Consider the following 17,976-nt stretch of genomic DNA (forward strand, 5'->3'; position numbering starts at 1 on the left):
TGCAGATGAGGCTCTGCTTTTTGGAAGTATGCACGCAGGCATGATGGAGCAAAGGGAAAACATCCCAGCCTGTGCTCACCTGGACTGATTACCTACCCTCTCATCTGCACCAGTGGATCTGGAGCTGTGAATGTAAAGAAGACAAGCCCCTTGCAGAAGGAGCACTGCAAACACGCCATGTGGCTACATGTTTCTCCCTCCATCTGGAAGGATTTTGGGGGTCTGGTTACAATCAGGAATGTAATTAGAAATAGGGCGAGCTCATCCTGCGCCAAGAGGGTGCAGAGCAGGCAATCCAGGTGGTCTCCCTATGGTCTTTCGTTACACAAGGATGGTAACAGCAGCCCAGAGTGCCCAGGTGACATTTTAGGCCACAGATTGACTTTGTAGTCCCGGAGCCAGCCAGCCACCTGCAGACACAGGGACGCATGCACTCACAACCTCTGAACGGAGCCAGCAGTCTGCAAAAGCCACTGCAGAGAGCAGATGTGACTCCGTGGACTCCCACCCCCATCCTCCCGCACCAGCTCCTCGCAGATCTCCGTGCAAACAGGCTGACACGCCCATCAAGCCCAGTCAGGATTATCCTTTGGCTCCACTTCCAGCCGTCCTCTAGCTTGCTGCAAAGGGAACTGCTTGCAGAGTTTGGATTCAGCCCCCAAAGTCAGACTGCATATTTCAGTGCCTGATCCTCCTCGTCAAGAACTGGGAAGACCCTGGTATGGCTCATTCTTTTCTGCATGGAGGCATCGAATAACCCCTGGCTAACGTGCCATCCTCTCCATAACCAGTGGAGGTGGCCCCTAAAACTGCCCTTTTGGCAAGACCCCCTTTCTCTTTGCTTCATTCAGACTCACAGACCAACGAGCTTGGTGGCTTGCTGAGGGAATTCTGAGGCCATCATGCCTGCAGCCACATCCATCAGCTACACGAACGGGTTTATAGCCCCTTACCTAACCCCAAAGTGGGGCATCTCCACTTCTCAGCAGCACCAGACGTGCATGCATGGAGGAAAGCCCATGCCTTGCTGTGGATTCAGACAGCCCCTCCTGGGATCCCCACCCCCAGCTCCCGACCAAGGGAATTTCATGCCTTGCTTCCCCCCATAAATCTTGCCCAGCTGAGCTCAGGAAACCCACACTTTTTTTTTTTTTTTTTGCCTGGTTCCTGTATCAGTGCATGATGCTGCACAGGAAGAGTTTTCCGGCTTCTATGTGCAGCACCATCTACCTCCCAAACTAACAGAAAGCAGCCTGCATATAACAACAACCAATAACAAAGGAGGCAGGAGAAACAGGCCCCGAGACTTAGAGCTCGAAACTTATCCTGCACTGACAAAGATCCAAGAGAAACACAAGGAACTGCTTGGAGCGTAGGCCTTTCCTCCAGCCACGTGGGATCGCTCAGAGCTGCAGCCGGAGGAATGCGCTGGGCTCCGGGCCAGGCGCTGCCTTCCCAGCCCTGCTGGGGGAGGCAGGGGGAGCCAGGGCGGGGGAAAGGGGCAGGAGGGGATGGGGCAGCCCCTTACCCTTTGTTTGAAGTAGTCCCTCTCCTCCAGCGTTAACGTGTCGGCTTTTGCAATCACGGGAACGATGTTGACCACTTTGCTCAGGCGTTTCATGAACTCGATATCTAGCGGTCGGAGTCTGAAAAATACAGCAGAAAAAAAGGTGATTCATGCACTGATAGTGAGGTGGGGGCTGCTGCAACTCCCCCCCCAGCAGAGAGGGGGCTTTCAAAGACTAGACACAGAGGAGAAATTGCTTTCTTTCAGACAGGACAAATAAAGACATTTTCTTAAAAGCACGACAGCACGCGTCCGTCTCAGAGGCGTTTTGCAGACAAACACTTAAAACGTTTCCCTTTCAAAGCACCCTGCTATCGCCCGCAGACCCTTGCAAAGCCTCATGAAGTGGGAGAGAGCTTTTATCTCTGCATGGATGCTCGGGCCACAGAGGACTGCAGGAACTTGCCCAAAGCTACGTGCGTCCTTGGCAAAGCCGGGATGAGAGCACGGGCGATGCTGGCTGTGGGGCCAGCCTGCCTGCGATGTACAGATCAAACTGGGGAGAGACCATGGTGCAGAAACTCCTCCAACCCTGCCCAAGCTGTCACCCACTGTCACCCACCATCCAGGGATAGCACAACGTGGAAATGACCATGGGTGACTATTCCTGCTCCCACTCCCTCCTGCGCTGAGCACCCAGTCGTGCATGAGCCAGGATTGCATCTCACATCCATTGGCTGGGATTAAAAAAGGCTCTGCTAATTCTCCAGGGGTTCACACAGCACAGAAGAGATGCTGCTTGTTCCAGAGGGCAAAAATGTCAGAAAATCTCTACAACAAAAGTCTCAGCAGAGAAAAGCTGCAGAGATTGCATAACCCAAATGATCAGCCCCTCGGGAAATCCCTCCCTGCTAAATGCTCCGGCTGACAGCACGGACACGACCTCGGGTGCCACGCTGCTCCACACCCAAGGGTGCCTGGCCATGACCCTTCCTCACTCCTCAGTCGTCCCTGAGGGTGTTTTTACTGCTGGAGTTTCCCAAGCCAGCAAGAGGAAAGCCCTCCTTGGGACACCTCCACTCGCTGCAGGTCCCCCTCGGTGGCTCTGGAGGTGCTGGGGACACACGCCCATGCAGGACAGTTGAGCAGATGTTGCCTTGAAATAGCAAACCTAGAGGTCCCAGGGGAGACCAGGGTACGGAAACACCTTTGGGGTGCTCGTGCATTAAGCAGCCTGTTTGAAATGAGCCCTTTCTTAAAGCACACAGAGGCAGGAAGGTCAACGCCAGAGCCCCAGAAGCAAAGGGACACCTCTGCTGCTTGTACACCCGCATGGCCTCTGGTGGTGGCATGTGCAAGCAGGACAAGACCCAACCCATCTTTGGTGAAACGGGGGCAGAGAAAGGTGAAACCACCTTTCAGAGGAGCTGTAGGCTTCAGTGGCAGAGCTGGGGCCAAAAATAAGACCTCCCCAAGGGCACACCAGCCCTCTGCCACAAACCAGAGGCCCATGGCAATAGGGTAGAAACCAGAATAAATGGGACAGTGACTTAGAATGCCCAGGTGCAAGCAAGCACCCAGCAGGAGCCCTGCGTGGGGGAACACAGAGCAGAGCAGAGCGCTCGGGGAGAACATGGCCAAGAGAGCACCTACTGCCAACATGCTCAAGCCAAACCCCACCATGGTCTTCTCGGGCCCTATGAAGGGCTGAGAGACCCCTGCGGACCCAGCACAGCTCCTGCAAACCCAGCAAGAGTCACACAAGTGCAAAGGGGAAGGCGCTGATCCTGCTTCTGAGCACTCACTAGGCAGCGTCCTCATCCCACGAGGCCACCCCTGCCCGGCTCCAGCACCAAGGGAGGGACCCACTCAGCTCCGGCTCATCTGAAAACGGCAGCTCAAGGCTCCTCTGGCGCAGCCAACACTGGTGACCCAGCTGAGCCCTTCCCCGGCCAAACCCACTCCCAGGCATCAGGCTGGACTGTGCCACGTGGACCTTCTGCCACCATGCTAACGGCACACACAGCCCAGAGCATGTTGTTAGCAGGCGGACAAACGAGTTCCTAACACAAACTCAGGAGTCACAGATCACTCTGGGCCCCAGGAAAGAAAGAGTTTGGCTATTTAAAAACAAAAAAAAAAAAAGAAAAAAACACACGGAAACCCCCATGGACACATCTAAGCAGACTTGCTGCTGGCAAGCATTGTTTGGAGCTCTGTATAATGTATTTCCCAGACCTCCAAGGAAGTAATGCAGTTATGCTCCTTTCCCAGCAGACTTCTTTCCCCTCCTCTCTCTTTGCTATTTTTCAAACCATTTTTCCCCTCTAAAAGCCTCTTCCCTACTGAGACTGTGTTACTGCCTCTTTCATCAGCTTTTCTTTCAGAGTGAAGACCAGGATGCATATGTAGCCGATGCAGATGAATTCACAGTCAGCCAGACATATGAGTTTCAGCTCGACTGACACATAAGAGCCCCATTACGGCACCCTCACCGATACCCAGAGGATGCTGGCAGTGAGCCTGAGGGCAGGAGGCAGAGCTAGAGCCAGCCCACACCCCTGCCCATGGCCACCAGCAGCCATGCAGGCGCAGTGACCGTGTCCCACACTGGTCTGCACCCAAAGCCAGAAGAGCTCAAGGCACCTTTGACACAACCTGGAGAACAGGAAGGGTACCAAGGAACAATTCAGAAGAGCAAACTGTGTTTTTAGGGTATTTTGTACATTTCTAGACATTCTACCAATTCCTGCCGGGTAGCCCCAAAAAACCTGATGTAAAAGAAAGTGATTCTTTTCACTAAGAACAAGACCTGTCGCTAGATATCATGTTCACGTGAAGATACCGAAAGAGAATAAATGGCTTAAGGTGATCACAAGTGCAAAGAGCTCGATCTGCACTAATAGCCCGGTACAGACCCAGGCAGACATGGCCAAGGTCACAACAGGGCAAGCCCAGACCTAATTCCTCTTAGACTTCTGCTGCAAGGCACAGCCCAGGACAGCAGGGACTTCTGCTGGTATCTGCAAGGACCACTTCTGGTGTTTAACCACCACCATCCTGTGACAAGCCACAGGCTCAGCACTGCTGGCTTCCACCAGGTATCTGAACTTGGTTCCCCTGCACAAAACATCGATGCCAGCACCTGGCGAGGATTAGCAGCAAAATCCTTACATCTACAAATATGCAAAACAGCAAGAGAAAGCGAGTTATTTCATTTCAGGTGCACACAACCTACTCCAAGCAGATCACGAAAGAGAAGGTAGAGCTCAAGAAGAAAAAGCATCTGTTTTCTTCCCCAAAAGGTCCCCGATAATTAACTTCAAACTAGACACACTTTGGGCTTTGTTGGGAGGGGTTGAGGAGCTCTAAGGGGAGTCGATGGGCTGGAGCAGGAGCTGCAGGAAAGGCTCCAGCCTACCCCAGCCAGTGCTGGTTGCTCCCCCATCCCCTCTTGCTATGGGCTGGGGAAAGCAGTGCAGCTTTACGTTATCATGGCTGGGCTCAGGTCATCGTGGCTGGGCACACATTATTTCTGCATTGCCCACAGCCACCATGCACGGACAGGATCTAAGCAGAGGCTCATTTCTGTTGGTTCCCTTGAAATGTCATTACAGGAACCAAAATTCACGGCGAGCTGCGAAGTTATTTCCTTTTCATAGTGCTCCAGATCAAACTAGCAGCAAGAGTTTGAGCTGTGCAAACACCAGCGAGCACCCAGCAGCCGCCCAGCACCACCACCAGGACCGTCAGCCTGCTCGAGGGACCGGGCAGGCACCCGAGAGGGGCAGCTAGCAGGGGAAGTGCCAGTGAGTGGCAGTCCGTCAGCCAACAGCTCTGGTACAGGCAGAAAAGGGGCTGCCGAGGCCGGGGTGGTGGTTCAGAGCCGAGCGGTGTTTCACAGGGGTCAGAGCTGAGATATTTATTGGGTGGCAAAGAGCCGGGCTTGCGTGGCTGCAGCCAAAAGCCCCTGCCAACACGTTACTTAGACTTTGCAAACATGGTTTTACGGGAGTGTTACAAGAAGGACAGGGTGTGTGCAAACTAGATGGGTTGCAGCAAAGCCTGCTCTGAACTCCCTGCAAAGTGAAACAGCAGCGGAAACTTCTCCACTGATTAACCCTTGAGCTGCCCAGATGGGAGAGCCAGACTGAATCAGAGGCAAGCAGTCCTCCACTCCAGCCTCTGAATCTGTGCACCTGGACACCTTTGCTTCCACCCCCCACCCCCCCAGCCGCCATCTCCTTTTTATTTAAGAAAAAAGCAAGCTCTCACCCAGTGACCTGGCAAGCTTAACCCTGGCTGCCTTGCAGTGTCCATGTGCCAGGGAAGGGATGCTGAGTCCTGGGCCGTGCCCAGCCATGTGAGCAGGGAGGGACAGATGGACACAAGTCACCGCTGCTTTGGCTGTCACACGGTGAAGGCAGCAGCTCCCCAGAGGCAACACAAACAAGCCCCGTGCAAGCACTATCTCAGGACGGATGGCACCAAGCATCCCGGGATGGCAAGCGGCGTGGGGAGCACACAGATGGTGCCAGTGGTCATGGTGGCGTTCTCAGCAGCTGGGTGCGGGATGTCCCTAGTGCAGCTCCCTGCGGCACCATGAGCTGTGCTCCCCATCACCGCCCGGAGACGTCAGAGGCACTGCATCAAGGACCTCAATGCCCTTCCCACACCCTTCTGCAAGGGACCACAGACCTCCTGCCTCACCAGGGGCACAAACCTGCACTCGGCCTTGTGCGACAACCCCATGACACGGGCTCCCAAACCCTTGTCCTCCCAAAGGAGCATGATCCTCTGCTACCAGCACTGCCGCAGGAGAGGTGGACACACCATCCATTTGTGTCCATGGAAGCACTGGGGAAAGCCTGTCTGTGGTGATGAGAAACATAACTTGGGCTTCACAAGGGAGCAGAAAGGAAACCCAACACCCGCTTGAGCTCTCAGAGAATCAAAATTTCCCACCAACTTCTCCCTCCCGATGGGTTTTGTCCCCCTTCACTCATGCCTTGGCTTATCTCCGTCCCGCAGCAGGGGGGACGCGTGAGCCAGAGGCCAGCTCTGACACCAGGGCAGGAAAGTGCAGCCCCCGAGCCACCACGGCCGGGGAGCGAGTGCTGGTCCCAGCAGGGCTATCAGGCTACGGGGAAGGAGGATCAGCACAGGGCTCAGCAACAACGGCCTCCAACCACCGGGCTTGCTCGGATATTGGAAACACATGTTTGTTGGAGAGAAAGAAAAAAAGCAGCTGAATATCCACACAATTGCTGTTAGCCGGCGGGTGAGAGAAACCAGAGCGCATGGCTGGAGAGGCTCCGGCGGGGGACACGCGGACAAGGCTCCACACCACCGCCTGCACGGCCCAGGAAGGGCAGCTGCTGCTACCCAGAACGTGCAGCCTCTGTGCAGGTCAAATATCTGCAGGCTCTAAGCATCGGATGCGCTTTTAAGAGTTAAACACCCAAAGTGATGAGAAAAAGCTTGAGCGTAGCTAATGCTGCAACACTCCGACCTGCCCAGGCAGGGTCTGCAGATCGGGGCTGAGATAAGCGGGACCAAGATGCTAGACTGGCCTAAAAATGTCATCTCCCTTTGAAATGTTTTCTGCTTTATCATATTAAACCATAAACATTTCATTGGCCCCTCTGCTCCCAATCGACAGCCAGTTACAAAAGAGCAGCATAACTGGCCCATGCAGTCATTTTATTCCAGTGAAGGATGCATTTTTGGTCTACCCACTGACAGAAGCAAAACAAAGTCTTTTCTACTGGAATAAATTTCTACATGGGGAAGAGGAAAAGGCTGACATTAATACAGTGCTGGCGGCTTAAGTTTACTTTTGAAAACAGACCCAAAAACCTCCCCGCACAGACAGAGCCAGAAGTGGAAGGAATTGACACAAATCAAAAGGAAACTTAAGTCTCGTTTTATGTTGTGATACTTTAAGTCACATTTTTCAAGACACTTTAAGCGCCCCAGATTTTCACTGCAGGCTACGTGCCTAGGAAAGAAAAAAAAAAAAAAAAAGAAAAAAAGTGGAGTGAGATCTGGGCTTTTGATACTGTCGCTTGAGAAGTGCCAGAGCCAGGAGAGCTCTGTGCTGAATAAACTGCATCCCACTTGCAGACTAGTCAAACAACCTACAAAATACCCTTAAAGGGTGAGGGTGTTCACTCCCTCAGTAGCATGAGGAAAACCAGCTTCTCCCCTTACAAAGGCAGGAGCACAGCAGAAAAAATTAATGTTCTGTTCACAAAGGCAGCCTCTCCATCCAATCTGAGAGCTCACCGACTGGTGTCTATCCTTGGTCGAGCAAGCAAGGTGACCAAAGCAAAGCAAGCAGCTAACCAGAGCTCTGGGAGGCTTTGATGGCCCCTTGGAGAAGAAACACCACGTTTCTCTGAGGTACAGCAGCTCTGCTGTGTTATTGCGAGGGCTCCAGATGCTACAGCCCTAGGAAGGACAGCTTCACACTGTCCTCAAGCTCCTCAAGTCCCCAGGAAACACGAGAGGGGATCCCAAATATGACCCTGACGGCGGAGCTGCCCGAGACCGAACGCAGGAGAGGGAAGCCCCGAGGGTCTGAGCGAGGACAGCAGGGTACGTACGAGTGGCCAGTAGCTGGGATGAAGTATATACAGCAGTGCACCCGCGTGTCAGGGATCCGCTTCTTCCGGTTAATGTTGATTTCCTCCTGCAGGTACTTCTCGTACTGGTCGTTGATGAACTTCATGATGGGCTGCCAGCTGCAGAGAGAGAGGAACATGGACAATGGGTTTGTGTGAGGGATCTGGACCACCCTGAACCTCCCACCTGGCTTGACTGTGTGAAGCAAAGCCTGCTGAGCTAGGGATACTCAGCATCTTACAGAATGCCATAGAACAAACAAACAAACCAAAACACACTCACACAGAGAACATTTTAGTTCCTGTCAGCTCCCATTCACACAGCAACTGTGGGTGGCAGGGAAATCACAAACCTCACATGTTCACGGCTTGGTAACTCCACACACCGCAGCAGGAGGGGATTTACTGGCTGGTTTAGACAAGCAAGTGCCTAAGAAGTCCTCCCTTCTCTCCTCTTGGACCTGGCTGCTGAGCAGGGCAGGGTGGGGAGCGTCCCTTGGCTCCTTGCACAGTGTCACAGCACAGGAGCAAGAGCAGCATCAAACCCCACAAGCCCAGCCCAGGTCGTGGTGAGGAGAAGGCACCTGCCATCAGCCAGCCACGCCAGCCCTGCCCGGCCCAGGGGGGCCATCCTGCACAGCCAGCCACTGTCCCAGGGACTCCTGGCAGAGTTCAGCCTCCAGAGCCACATGAGCGAGGTCCAGGGACAGGCCACGCCGGCACACAGCTGCTCCCAGCCGCAAACAAAGGTTGTCTCATGCCCAGAACAGCAGGATGTTTGTGGGCTCTCACAAGGTCCAGGATCAGCCCTGGGGAGCATGGCACCGCACTGCCACCCACAACAACCCTCTCCCCTGCTCCCCACAGAGCATGGGTGGCATAGGACCAGGCTACAGCCCTTGGCACCAGCTCCAGGTCAGGATGCCCCAGGGCTTGGCCGCCTTCCCTCTGCACCGGTCCCCACATCAGCGCACAGCCAGCTCACCAGTTCTCATTGTTGATGTGGTCTCCAAAGCCCGGGGTGTCGATGACTGTCAGCTTCATGCGAACTCCCTTCTCTTCAATCTCTGAAACGGAGAGGAAAGCAGGTGCATGAGGCAAGCATCGATGCGCATTCTGGCCAAGTGCACCCTCCAAGAATCAGCTGGAGGGCTGGAACTTGCTCCCAGGGGAGAAACACACCTTCACAGCTTCTAACAGGCACAAATCAGCCCTCCAAAGGGATGCAGCACCACATTTGCCCTGAAATGCCACACCCACGGTCACCTCACTAGTTGCCTTCCATCACAATTAAGTCAGTGCTGGTGGATAAATTAAAAATACATGTTTTCTCAGCCCTGCAAGTGTCTCTGGATGGCAAAAGCCCCTTCGGAGAGATGACCATGGAGGTTTAGTGGTGGTCCACAACCCCCATGAGCTCCCAGAGACACAAGGCAGAGCAGGACCAAACGCCAAAGCACCAGGTGGGATCTGCAGAGCCTCACCATGAGTGATGGATTTGATTTCAATGGTCTTGGGGATCCGCTCTTCAGAAGTCGGCTGTACAGATTTCCGGCTGATTTTGGATTTGAAGAGGGTGTTGATTAACGTGGATTTCCCCAAACCGCTCTGACCTGGAAAAGAGCAGGATAAACCACAGTCAGCACTCACTCGTTTCCGGGCTATTTTTTCAGGGGCCAGGGGATGGGGATGCTGACAGATTCAGCCTGCACTAGATCTGTGGGAGGGAGGTAAGAGGGGCAGCTGCTTCCCTGAAGCCTCCCCAGCTCAAGGTGCTCGAGTCCATCTCGGGCAGGAGGATGCTGAGGGCAGCAAGCACCTTCCCTGGCTCCAAAGCAGCCAGCTTGCTGGGAGTGAGCAGCTCAAGAGCTGGTTCCTTGAATCCAGCTGAAATCACAGCAACCCCAAGGGCAGGCAGACGCTGCTGGGGATGTTTTAAGGGCTGTGCTGACATTCAGCAGCCCTGAAGAAGGGCACAGGGACCACGGAACCCCAGGAAGGAGCATCCCAACACATCTGTGCCTTTACCCCTGTGCAGCCTCCCCTGTCCAGCTCCACAGGAAAGGCTTAGGAGCAGCTTGGCAAGCCCTTAGCTGGACAGGATTAACAGCAGCAACAGTCTCCCAAACCTCAGCCCTGAAGCATCCGCTGCTGCTTCCCTGCTGGACTTGCTTTTGCAATTGCACTGGCTGGCTGCACAGACCCTTTTAAGCAGGTCCCAGGAAGCACATCAGATTCCACAACTTCAGAAAAAAACAGCTTTTAGAGAGAAGCATTTTCATGCTTTATATCCCAGAGCTGAGGCCGATCTGTGTGGAAAGGACACCAGCAGCTCTCAACTCTCCAAACCAGTTGTCTCATGAGCTCGAAGAACAATTTTGCCAGAGCAAACAAAACAGAGCAACTCCTCAAAACCCAGGGAGCAAATGCTTGGCTTCAGTGCAGATGTTCTGTGCCCCCTGCAGTCACTGCAGAGCTTCTGCACACGCCATGGGGGCCCCTTCAGCCCCGTTCTGCCGAGCCACGTTGCAGGCAACTACCGTGGCACCACCGCCAGCATGTCCCTCGCATCACAGAGTATCTCTAAGCACAGAGGCAGCAAGGGTGTCACCTACGTCCTCCGGGCCCTGACCCATCCAGGCTGCCAAAGGCACCCAACACTAAAGCAATGGTGTGGTCAACCAGCCCATCAGCACTGGGCATCACCTCCTGGCCAGCCCGCTCCCTGATCAAACAGCAACTTAGAGTGGAGTTTGCAACGGATGGCACGCTGCAACCCAGCACAGGAAAACTCTGTTTGCCAGCCACTATCACAGCTGGGTTGTAGAAGGAACATGTGGACCAGGCTGGGGTCAGGTGCTCCTGGTCCTCTGCTGCCTGAAAACACGTGGGGCCAAGCACAAACAGGTCTGGAGCTGTGAATGCAGAGCCAAAGCACAGCTCTCGTTGCACTGCCCACTAAACGGAGCACGTGGGGAGAGGGGGAAAGCAGGGTGACACAACACTAGAGCTCCTGGCAGTCGGTCTCTGCATTCGTGCCTGGCCAAGCTGTCGGAGCTGCACTGCCTGGACAGGGACCAGAGCCGAGAGCCGCCGGCAGCCACGGATGCGACATCCCTCTCTGAACCGCGGCCGCGGGCTGACCTCGCCGAGCGACGGATGCGGCTGCACCCCGGGGACCCGACGGCCCCGGCACGGGCGGCCGAGCGAGGGCAGACCCGCTCCCAACTCCCCTGTTTGCAGCCCAATGTGTTTTCCTGAGCTGAAATCAGGTGAGGAAAGCACAGCTGAGCCTCACTGTGCCCAGCCAGCTCTCCTCTCCTTCCAGCTGCTTTGCACCAAAAACTGAACACAAAAGATGTGCTTGGGGTTTTGGTTTTTTAAGCTTAACACCTTTTTTCTCATCTCCACAGCCTTAAGAGGACACGGGGCTAAGCCGACCTCAGCCTGAAGCCCCCCCTTCAGTTAGGCTGGAGAAACCTTCTTGAACAGGGACCGTGGTACACAGGGCAGAGGATTTTCAAGAAGGCCCGTCGCAAGGACACGGTGCGGGCAGTGACCCCCCGCCAGCAGCGGTGCTCAGTTCCCACCTCCCACGCAGGAGAAGTCGTCTTCCCCCTCCCTCCCCTCATCTCCCGCCTGCAAACCAGGGATTGTAATGATTTCAATGTAAGGACTCACAGCTTAGACTGGACAGGAATAAAGGAGCTAAACTAATCCCTAGAAGCCCACCATCCCCTACAGAAACGCAGCAGGACGAGGGCTGGCTGCTGCCTCCCAGCCTCCGCAGAGCACCCCCTCCCCGAGGGCACCCCACGAGGTGCTGCTCCTCCCGCATCCCTCCCGTCTTCTGGGAGGGCCAGTGCTCGACTTGTTTATGCTGCCACGAATTCCCCAGCCAGTAAACAGTCAGCCCAGAGCCTGCCAAGCAAAGAACAATGTTTTCCAGCCGCGCTGCAGCACAGGCTTTCATACCACACACAGCGCTGCCAAGGCAAAGCCGGGCCCTTTCCTGAACATCCCTCCACATCTGCAAAGCAGAAAGCCGAGGCGCTGCTGCGGCACAGCCTGCTTGTGGAGGGATGGGTGCCTCTTCTGGCAGAGAAATGGGGGCTCAGCTCATGCAATCTCACTTGCGGACTCTCAGGATCAGTGCTGAGATCCCTCTGCCCTGGGAGTGCTGCTCCACTGGCAGCAAGGAGCAGGGTTTGTTAAAAAACTTTGCAAGAGCTGATTCTGCAGTGACTGGGGGTTTGCAGCAATCGCCGAGCCTGGGGAGCCCTTCCCATAGATCAATTTGTGTATGAAAATATCAAAATGAGAAAGGCAGAGTTTGCTGGGGAGCTACAGCACACTTGTATCTTTTACAGAATTAGCAAACTCTGGATCAGGCCCTCCCGTAACTCCAGGAAGCCCCCTCTTCCCTTTCCCCCCTCACCCAGTGTCCCGCAGTGCCCACCCAGCTCTCTGGCTATTCAGCATTTTGCTGGTGAGTGAGTGGTGCAGTCCCTGGCACTGGGAGCCCAGAGGCTGCAGCCGGAGCAGCAGCGATGCAGCCAGTGGCCTCTAGCTGAAATAAAGCTCCTTCGTCCCATGCACCGTTGTAACCTCAGAAAGCCAATGAACAGGAGCTTGCAGTTGGCAGAATTTGGACACACAACCTTCCAGCATGCAGACACCCTCTGGGACACTCTCATTCCCCGCTGTGCCACACTGCAGGTCCTCAAAGGGGCCACCAGTAGCAGAAGCTGTTCAAGCCAAATGACCCAGCTATGCAAACCCCTCTTGCTGCTCTTTATTCCCAACAGTAAATCACACGCAGCATTCCTTCCCTGGTACTTGTAGCGTAGTTGCCTGAGCTGAACAGAACAATACAAGAAAACTCGTAGGCAGGAATTTTACCCAAACTGCTGGAAATACTAGCAAAGATTAGGCCTCTGCTATACCAGCAGCAGTGCAACCCCTTGAGCCTTAACATGCTCTCAGACTGCTCAAACCAGTGCAAGGCTCCCAGGAGAGCAGGCAAGGGAGCTCTCTGCAAGGCTTCGGTGAGTCCCAACACCCCTTGAGGTGTTCCCCTCCGGGCCGTGCCTGTGGCATTACCCAATGCACCCCGAGACACAGGAAGATGTGCAGGACCATGGGTCACGTCGCATCCACAGCTTTAACAACAGCTGAATCCAAGCCAGCTCCTCGGGAGCAGGGTTTGCTGACTCCTAAGGCAGAGACCCCAACGCTGAGCCCACGCTGCTGCTCCCAAGGAGACTCCAGAGAGGACAAACATTGTCCCAGAAGAACAAAAACAATTCGCTGAGCACGTTGCGGGCAGCTGGCGCGGGGGGAAAACTCACCCACGACCATGATGTTGAACTCGAACCCCTGCTTCATGGCTTTCCGTCTCATCTGCTCCAAGATGGCGTCTATCCCCACATAGCCGAAGTCCGCAGCCGGTTTCTCCGGCCGCGTCGGCATCGCCTGCTTGGGGCCGGCGTCCCGCGGAGCGTCCGTCATGACGGGTGCGTGGCTGGGAACTGCCTCTGGACCTGCGGAGGCAAAGAGAGGCTGGTCAGGGGTGGCAGGCAGTGCCCAGCACACCGGGATGCTGCTCCTGGCAGGGAAAGGAGCTGCCTGTTGCATGAGAAGCAGGAATAAAGCACGTGCGGGGACTCGGGGCACCAGGCGGCTAAGAGGGAGAAGGCACGTGGGATCTTCCTTCACCTGTAATTACATTAAATTTGGGATTCCCCTTCTTAACTGACGGATTCGCCTTGATCCCTGCCCACATCACCGAGCTTGCCTTAGCAAAAGGATGCTGCTACGGGGACAGCAGGCACACCGGGTTCCATGATCTGCCGCCGTGGAGCAGGACCCAGCACTGAGAAAGTCCTTGGCACAAGCCTGGGAGTTTATTTAGTGAGTGATGGAGGCTTTTAGCAACACAGCCCTGTGCCCAGATGCTGCCGTTAAAGGCTTGCAGACCTACATTGCCTGCCCGCTCCTCCGTACCACTGTAATTACAGCACTATGCTGACTGCTGGTGCGAATGCCTCGCGACCACGTTTCGGAGAACTGGATTGGCTTTGCAGACACAGAGGAGTCCTCAGCATCTACTGACACGTGCCCTCCTTGAGCTCCAGCTGACGCAGCACAGAGGCTGCTGGCCCCAGCCTGCAGAAAATCCCAAACCAAACCCATCTGCATCAAAACAGGTCACACCAGACAACACCCATGCAGCCATGAAGCTTTCATGATCCTGCTCTAATTCTGCCGATATCCACCTGAAGAACCCAAACCCTTCAGCTTCCCGCAGACAGGGTGCTTGTCTCCCCTGCAAGAGGGCTCCAGGTTAGCAAAGCGTTTCAGGAGAAGCAAACATAAACCTACTTCCTCATTTAACACCTTTGTAACAAAAATCGGGGAACCACCCACTCCCCTGGGCACCAGGCAGGAGCATCTGCCGCTGGGAAGGACAAAGTGTCCCTGAGGCGTTAGGGTCGATGCAGTGCATCCCATCCAGCCCCAGCTGCTCCCTGTCACCCGCAGGGATATCGCAAACATCCTGAAGGCAGAGCATGCACTAGGTCCTTGCAAGCTCCTGGAGCTGTCAGCCGCGCAGGGCAAGCTCCTCTAACAGACACGGCACTGGAGGTTTTAGGAAAACACACTTCTGAGAGCCCTTCGCACCCCAGGCTGCTGCTGATTGATGCCTCAGTCCCTGCAACCACCAGCCTAAGCAAGCATTTTATTTTTGTTAAGCTTTTCGCAACACCTATTTATTATTTATTATTATTAATAAAAATATTATTATTTGCAAAGGACTTCTTGCAAAGTCCTCATCCTCATTCCTTCAAACAGAAATATGGCTCTCAGCCCATCTCCTCACCCCACTGTTATTTCTGGCCTTTGATGAGGTGCTGCCTGGTTTTCTCCCCCTCCCTCTGAATGGATTAGTCTGTAGGAACGTGCCTGGCCCAAAGGGGCTCCTCCAAACACAAGCCCACCATCCCTTCTCCTCCGGTGAGGGGCAGGAGCCGCAGGAGCAGCGTCAGACCGGACCTGCCGGGGCTCTGCAAGGCAGAAGCACTCATCTCCTGGGAGCACAGCACGCTTCCACGCGCTTAAATACAGGCCAAGCAGAAAAAATATATAAAAATAATAAAAAGCAAACCCAGAACTGATCCCAAAGACTGTCTGGTCACTTTGAACAATTTTTTTCCAACCCTCAACCCTAGGCTGTGCTGACCAGCGTTACTCACAGGGCTGCTAGAGCGCAAACACGCTGTAGCTGACACACGGCAGCAGCACGCTGCTCCCAGGGCACGCACGGATTCAGGCTCTTGCACGGCCGGCAACGCGCTGCCACGCCACCCCCTGCACAGCCCCATGGCCTGGAGTGCCCGAGGTCTCACCGCAGATCCCAAATCAGCCCCGTTCCAAAATGGCAAGGCTGAAAGCGGAAAAAATCCCTACATACCACTAGGAAAAAAAAAAAATACTATATCACGTGGAAAATATGCTGCCACCGGCAGCAGTGCTGGGTTATGCAACGGTTTTAACTCCTGCAGGCACTGCCGGCACACATGGGAGCGAGCCTGAAGCGTGCTGGCCCTGTGGGACGGGATGGCAGCCTGGGAAATCAGTGCAGATAAGGCCCAACAGCGTGCCTGGTGAAATTAAGAAATTAAACAAATGGAGCAGAAAGCCACCCTCCGCTGGCGATAAAGGCCAGGAGCATCTCCAGCACATCCTGGTTGCTGCTCGTCTATCAAGCTCTGCTGACGAGCAGCCGGCAGAAGGGGCTGACCCCCTCCCTGGGCAGGGGGACGTGCAGGCAAACCTGTCCCCAGCACAGGGAGCAGACGCTACGTGCTGCCTCGCCACGTTGCCTTCAGCACGAGAAGGAGGGCTCGGGACGCCCCAGTCCCCAGCAAGACAAAAGCCACAGGAAGCAGGGGGCGATGGCAGGCGTCGCGTTTGTCACCGCGGTCCCACAGGCGTGCTGCCACCCGGGATGCGCTCCAGCAGCACAGCCGGCAGCGCGGCCCACGCGGCTTCGGCTCGCCTGCAGGGAAAAGGTGATCTAAAGGACGTTTTCTTCTACCACCTGGCTACTGTTTGGGAAAAAATAAAATAAAAATGGATATATTACAACTAGGAGTGTCTTCAAGACAGCAGGGATGCAAAGACACAAATGCTTCAGCGGCACCAGCAGACTCCCAAGGGAAATGCTGCAACCCAGACCTTCACTTTTTTTTTTTAGCTTCCCAGCGTTGCGCTAGTCTTTTCTTAGCAAGGACTCATGCATGCCTCTTGGCTCCAAGGGGCAGAGGCAGGATGCGGCCAAGCCACAGGACCACTCCGCGGCGCAGGCACATGGGGATGCTGTGCTGGGTGGCAGGGAGTACTCCCTGCAGATACTTGCTAAAACAGAAAGATCCTAGAAATAAATTGGAGCAGAAGCGGTGGCTGCCCGGGACATGCCACAGGCAGATCCTGTACTTGTCTGACCCGTTGTGCTCTCTGTGGGGACAGCACCAAACCTGCAGCACTCTTGGTGCCAGCATCGCCGAGCTGGCCCTTCCAGAATGCTCCAAGGAGGGATGGATTAATAAACACCCAATACTGTCAGAAATTTCCGATTGCCACCGAGTCCCTGGCAAGAGCAGGATCAAACCTCACACACCATTGCTTCACCAGTGCCACCGTAAGACAGCTGCTTGTCCCTCCTGCAGGGAGGGAGGGTGGGGAAGCGCGCGGGCTGCTCGCTGTGCTGATGGGGGCAGAGAGCCCGGAGCCTGCAGCTCCCCCTGGCTCATGTGTTCCTGGATAAACATGAAGCACGCGGGAACACATGCTCACACCGTATTTAGACCCCCTCTGCCAGGGAAACCCTCTCCACGTGGGCACGGGAGATGTTGAGACCTTCAGGGCAGCGCTGCACCAAATGGGAACAGACCCACAGCTCCAGCCCGGGCGCCAGGCTGACTCAGGACAGCTGCTCCAGAGTTGATTTTGCCAAAGACTCTGGGCTGTTGCGCTGTAATTGATGCACGTTAGACACAAGCCAAACCCAACATCTGCGAAACAGCAGATGAAAGGCACCCCGCAGAGAGGGGAGCCCCTGGGAGCCCCCCAGGGAGCCCCCCGCTCCTCCAGCCAGCTGGACGCCGTGCGCGGGCGGCCGTGGGATGGGCTTTGAGAAACGCTGCTGGCAAGGGGCTGCGAGCAAACCCAGGGCTTAGAAATGCTGCACCGATGCCACGCGGCTGCAACAACTTGGGTCGGCTGCGGACAGGGGACACAAACACAGGCCGTGGGCTCACCCAAAACCTTGAACCCCGGGGCTGGCAATCCTCATCGAGGATTTAGGAAAGGGATCTGTAGGAGGCTGGTGTTTCCACTGCAGATACACAAAGGTTAAATAACCCTTGCAGAGGCTGAACCAGGAACATCTTGCATACCCCAGCTCCCAGTTAGACCCAGCAGCTCTATGCTCTGCTCCAGCCACGCACAGGGAGCAGGATGCTGGTGATCCGGAGGGCAGAGCTGATCCCAGAGTAGGGCTGGTCATGGACCTGGTGCTCAGCAGCTGCATGGAGCCACCGGAGAGAGGCCAGGAGGCTGCACCTCTGCCACAGCCACCCACCGCCAGATTCAAACCATTCGCCTGCTCTACCGATGCACATGCAATCAATCAATGGAGAAATGCTAACACTTGCCGGGTAAACCAAAGAAACGTCCCTCAGATGGAGGGAGCACCAAGCATTCCCCACCTTTTGGTGATTCTGCAGCTGGTTCTGCAGAGCAACAAGCACTGAGAAGCCCAGGACGCTGCGGTGGGGA

General features: G+C 55.1%; 1 protein-coding gene across 8 annotated transcripts in view; it reads right to left on the bottom strand.

Moving 5' to 3' along the window:
* Positions 1–17,976, bottom strand: part of SEPTIN9 (septin 9) — a 144,806-nt gene that overhangs the window by 6,617 nt on the left and 120,213 nt on the right. For all 8 annotated transcript variants that reach the window (XM_074888845.1, XM_074888847.1, XM_074888844.1 and 5 more), the window contains 5 exons: positions 13,485–13,676; positions 9,618–9,746; positions 9,119–9,200; positions 8,116–8,253; positions 1,529–1,646 (listed from right to left, as the gene is read on the bottom strand). In XM_074888845.1, the coding sequence (XP_074744946.1) occupies positions 1,529–1,646; positions 8,116–8,253; positions 9,119–9,200; positions 9,618–9,746; positions 13,485–13,676 (659 nt within the window). The remainder of the gene's footprint in view (positions 1–1,528; positions 1,647–8,115; positions 8,254–9,118; positions 9,201–9,617; positions 9,747–13,484; positions 13,677–17,976) is intronic.

Source organism: Strix uralensis, chromosome 19, assembly GCF_047716275.1.
Source record: "Strix uralensis isolate ZFMK-TIS-50842 chromosome 19, bStrUra1, whole genome shotgun sequence".
In the NCBI taxonomy this organism is placed as follows: domain Eukaryota; kingdom Metazoa; phylum Chordata; class Aves; order Strigiformes; family Strigidae; genus Strix; species Strix uralensis.